General features: G+C 38.6%; 1 protein-coding gene across 1 annotated transcript; it reads right to left on the bottom strand.

Annotated features, from left to right (window-relative positions):
- Positions 1–619: 619 nt before the first annotated feature.
- On the bottom strand, positions 620–1171 carry LOC18445638 (protein NDR1). Its single transcript, XM_006855773.4, has one exon. It carries the CDS (start codon positions 1169–1171, stop codon positions 620–622), a length of 552 nt encoding a protein of 183 aa, XP_006855835.1.
- Positions 1172–4934: the final 3763 nt, after the last annotated feature.

Below are 4934 nucleotides of genomic sequence, written 5' to 3'. Positions count from 1 at the left end.
ATGTATGCTGATATACTTATTCCATGATAATTCTATGTTTATCCTTTTGTGTGATGTAAATTAAATGTTGAATGGCGGTTCATCCAGGGGAAGAACATATCAATATTCGCATATTCATTCAAAAACATGAAAATTCTTAATGGAGTACCTTCATTTTTTATTGAATTCCTAAAAAATAATATTTATAATGAATTTTAATAATTTTTTCGGATTTTTTTGAAGCTTTATTCTGACCGATTCACCCGATTTCGATCCGGATCGCCGATTCGCCTATCCGAATCGCCGATTCTCCGATCCGGATCGATTTTTGAAAAGCCCGATCCGGGTCACCGATCCGGTTTTTAAACTATTGATCTAAACCATTGATTTTCAAGATTTTCAAACCTGCAGGATCTGCACCGCTTCTAGAGCTTATAATTTACAGTGGCATTGGATTTGCAGGCCATCAAATGAGAAAGTGTATCATCAAACCAGGCTTGAAGGAGCATCTTTGATTGCCCCTTGTACACTCTGCACACTTGTAAGAATGGTGAAGCTATTACACATACCCCCTTCCACTACACGGAGGAGGGTCTTTGATATGAGAATTGAAAATGTAGAGGCTCAATGTAAAATAGTACTACTTCAATTTGATCCTCTTCTTTTTTCCGGCCACCATTTTCCCATCAACACCAACAGGAACATGCCCTGCAACCTTAACCCCTTTATGCCCGGTATTCGCCCAAACCACCTTAAACCTCAATCCAGTCACCAAATCCACCCCGAATACCGCCGTTCGATTCAAAACGTCCAGGGAAGCGGCTTCCCAAAACGGCCCATCGGCCGCCGCAATCACCACACTCTTCTTTGCCGTCTTCCCATGACCCTGATAGAACCCCTGCATATTGCTCTCTCCTATCTTCTCTTCCCTGTAATACAAGCTCACGTTAATGGCGTCGTAGTGAATACCACTGTCTTTGTTAGGGTTTGATATTTTGAGCTCGAAAAGGACGGTGGTATTCCGGGTGGTATTGGAGGAACTAGAGGAGATGTTGAGGGCAGGGGAGTAGAAATCGATGAGGTCATAAGAGGGGTTTTGCGGGCGGAGGGAGAGCCAGAGGAAGAGGGCGGTGAGGCCAAGGAGAAATGTGAAACCAAAGCACCATGTGCAAAAGCCTCTGCGTGCTGACATTTTCACTGCAGAGAAGGGTGGCTTTGGGGAATGGCGGTTTTGGAGGTGATCGTGGTTTGGAAGAACGATTGTTTTTGAGAGGGAGATTGCTAAGAGGTGGCGCGTTTTACTTGCTTGCGGCCGATTACTGTTTTCACGCGCTCAGCGGAGGACCTTTGAAACTTCGCGGAATATTATAGCGACACGGTTTCTGTGCGGCCAGCCCGCATATTGTAGAACTGCGGACATGGCAATTAATATATTTTTGAAAGATAATTTGATCTTAATGCTTAGATAATATATAATATTTAACATGAATAAAAAAAAATTTGAAAAATAGAAATAATTATTATATTAAAAAAACATTTAAAGAGCTAGCTAGCTATACTTGTTTTTAGATGGACCACACATGCTTTATACCTCTAGGCCGTATATTGTAAAAATACGGTCCAGCCCGCATATCTCTTGGCAGGTACGGTATAAAAGTATTAAACAATGTACACGCAAGCTGGGAAGACAAACGTGGATCCATTATTTTATGAGTGCAAGTGTCCACTCAGTTTTTGGATGGTTATGGTTGCGTTGGAAAATTATGAGTGAAAGGGGTGAAACCCTTTAAAATATGGAAAAATTGCACGGTACTTCCTAATTTGGTGGGGGATTTTCTCATGGACCCTAAATTTGAAATACTTGATGATGGCGTTAACTTTGGTATTTTTCAATCTTCTAAGTCTCTAAACCATTTTCGGAAAGGTTTCCACACTTCCCCTACAGCATAGAAGATCTATGCTTTCTCAATCATCCAGCTGTCCAATTTTGATCAAGAGAGTCATTCACCATTTAATCTTAGATTCAACATTTGAAAGTATTTTATATTTAGTTTTTTTTATACAAATTGTATGTATATAAAATTTGGTACGTGTCATCTTCTCATTGGAGCGCACTTATAAAAAATGTTAAAATATTTTTTCAATAAAATATAATGACCAAAATACCCCTTGAAATTTTTAGGGGTATTTTGGTCATTTTATTTTATCGAAATTTTTTTTTATTTTTGTTGGTGCGAGTTTAATAGACGATTGGATGTACAAAATTTGATGTCAAAATAGTTTATAAAAAAAAATTAAAAATAAAATAATATAGAGAAGTGACATTGTGATTAGGACAATCTTAACCCTCCATTCGGAATGGATGGTTGAATAAGAAGAAATATATAAGTTTTATGTTGTAGGAAAAACATAAAAAGCTCGCTCAACAATTTTTACCCACATCAAAGTTATTTTTAACAAATTATTTGCCCTGAACAAATAATGTAAGGATGCCTACATCGATCTCCCTACCCCAAACCAGCCTCACGTACGCACTCACTCACTCTCTCCCCCAATCCGAGGCTAGTCCCATATCTCCTCTCTCTCTCTCTCTCTCTCCCTCCCAATCTGAGCTATGTGTCATATCCCTTTCTCTATACCCCTAGCCCTCTCTCTCTCACTCCCCATCTGAACTCTGTGCCATACTCAATTTGAGCCCTGCCCTAAACAAACCCTGCTTTGTTGAGCAACACGGTTTTGAGCCCCAAGCTTATTGCTTCTAAAAAGAGAATCATCCACGCTCATCGGTTTCAGGTACCCAGGCTCGAGCTCCTGAACCATTATTTCAAGGCCACAACTAGTCAATTCTAAAGAGAAGGTTTTGGGATTCACTATGTTGGGGTTTGAGATTTTTATGCTTGAGTAGTCAATCTAGAGAGAGAAAAAGACACTCTATCTTAGTAAAATATGTTGTGACCAGCTCACCACTTTTAGTGATTCAGCTAAGTTCATATCAAAGTTTGAAAGCCCTAATACGACACAACACCTACGTCCATGCTCCCTTCTTACACTGCAATCATAGAGTTAAATTACTTTTAGAGAGATTCTCTTTATCCTTGAATAATGAATACATTGATGAAACACGCCCAAATTGCTGAATTTAATGCCAAAAAATCTGTGTAAGAAGGCTTGAATGTGGTTTTATGCAAAACACTAAATAATGGTAGTTATTTTCATGAACACAGTGTGAGAAAAGAGCATAAACGCAGCCGAGGGGCTTGAATACGATATTGTGCCAAACACTAAATAATGGTAGAGAAAAAGCGCTAAGGCTGTCATTGTTCAACGACACTACATTTGTGTATCTGGAGAGAGGTCAAACGAGCAATGTCCATCCATTTAAAAAACTTAGACAAGAAGTGCCAAGAGAAAAAACTTAGACAAGAAGTGCCAAGAGAAAGAGGTAATAGATAGAGAGAGGGGGTATGGTGCAAAGCTCAAATTGAGAGTGAGAAAGAGATCGGTTTGGGGTAAATGAGAAAATATCTCTATACTTTTTATTTTTAAGTTTCATATCTCAATAGATCCAAGAATTCAAAAGATATTTTATCGTATAGAAATCTTAACTTTTATATCTTCTAACATCTAGACTAATTTTATCCACTTTATTCATTTTCTTTTATCCCAAACAATTTGTTTAAAAACAGTTATTTGTAAACCTTTCTCTCTCTTCATGTAATATTTTCCTCATTTATCTTGCTCTTTCTACCATGACTCTCCCCAACCCCTTTTCTCTCTCCCACGTCCTAATCTCTCTCCCCATAATAACTCCCCCTAATTCCTTTCTCTTTTTATATCTCACGTCATAATCTCTTTCTCTTCCAAGTGACTCTCCCTAATTCTTCTTTTTTTCTCTCTCCAATATGACTCTTTTTAATTTTTTTGTCAACTCTCTCTTTCTCTCACCATGAACCTCCTCAATTCTATTTTTTCCCTCTCTCTCATAGTGTTCCCCACTTTTTTTGTCCCCCTCCAAGTCGTTATTCTCTCATGTCTTAATTTCTTTCTTTCTCTCCATTGTAACTCTCCCCAAACCCCCCTCTCTCTCCCCATATTACCCCAACTCTCTCTCTTCATCCATCTCTCCCCCATGTTTGCCTCTCTCCCTTGGGTATGTTTGGTTGCAATATTAACGTGTACTCAGCAAACTATTGTCGTTTGGTGCTGATTTTGGGCTCACAATAGCAGCATAACAAACTCAGTATGATTTTGGGTTCAACTCCATGGATCCATTCACAATCTCATATTTCCTCTTTCTTTCTCACTCTTCTTTTTCTCACATTTCTGGACCAGCTCTTTGAACTACTAAAATGGCATCAATTTCCCTCACTTCCTCATAGTCCCTCACAAACTCAAATGGCAGAACCATTCATACAAAAAACCCATTTAAGAGAACCGACAATCTCTCATTTTCTCTCTCTAGAATGCCCAGAAGAGGAAATTCTGTTAGCTGCTCTATTAATGAGGAGTTCTCATCTCCCTCTTTCTATTTTACAGTTATTCCGAAAAGATTCATACTGAGAAAGAAGACGGCTTATCTTCTTCTGCTTCTCAAGATCAAGGAAATGGGGGTGATGAACCCGAGGAGAAAAACAAACAGTAAGAAGTTGATTGGAAGGTCGATGAAGAGTTCAATAAATTCATGGGGAATCCTTCTATTGAAGCAGCCATTAAGTTGGAGAAGAAGAGAGCTGATAGAAAGCTCAAGGAACTTGACAGAGAAGCCAGTGGTAACCCGCTAACTTGACAGAAGTTGTGGTTTATTGGAGTTGCAAAAGGGGTTAGATAATTTTTTTTATTGAGAGAGATAGTGTTTTGGGTTTATTAGAGATAGGGTTTGTGGTTTATTAGGATTACAAAAGGGCCTAGATAATTTTTAGAGAGAGAGAAAGAGGAAAGATAGATAATGTAGATAT

This window comes from Amborella trichopoda, chromosome 2, assembly GCF_054954075.1.
Source record: "Amborella trichopoda isolate Santa Cruz 75 chromosome 2, AtrichopodaSantaCruz75HAP2 v2.0, whole genome shotgun sequence".
Taxonomy (NCBI): Eukaryota; Viridiplantae; Streptophyta; class Magnoliopsida; order Amborellales; family Amborellaceae; genus Amborella; species Amborella trichopoda.
Note: the sequence above shows the minus strand (reverse complement) of the source record. Positions and strands in the feature narration are given on the sequence as shown.

Coding starts and splice junctions, on each gene's coding strand:
- LOC18445638 (XM_006855773.4), bottom strand. CDS start 1,171: ATGTCAGCACGCAGAGGCTTTTGCACATGGTGCTTTGGTTTCACATTT.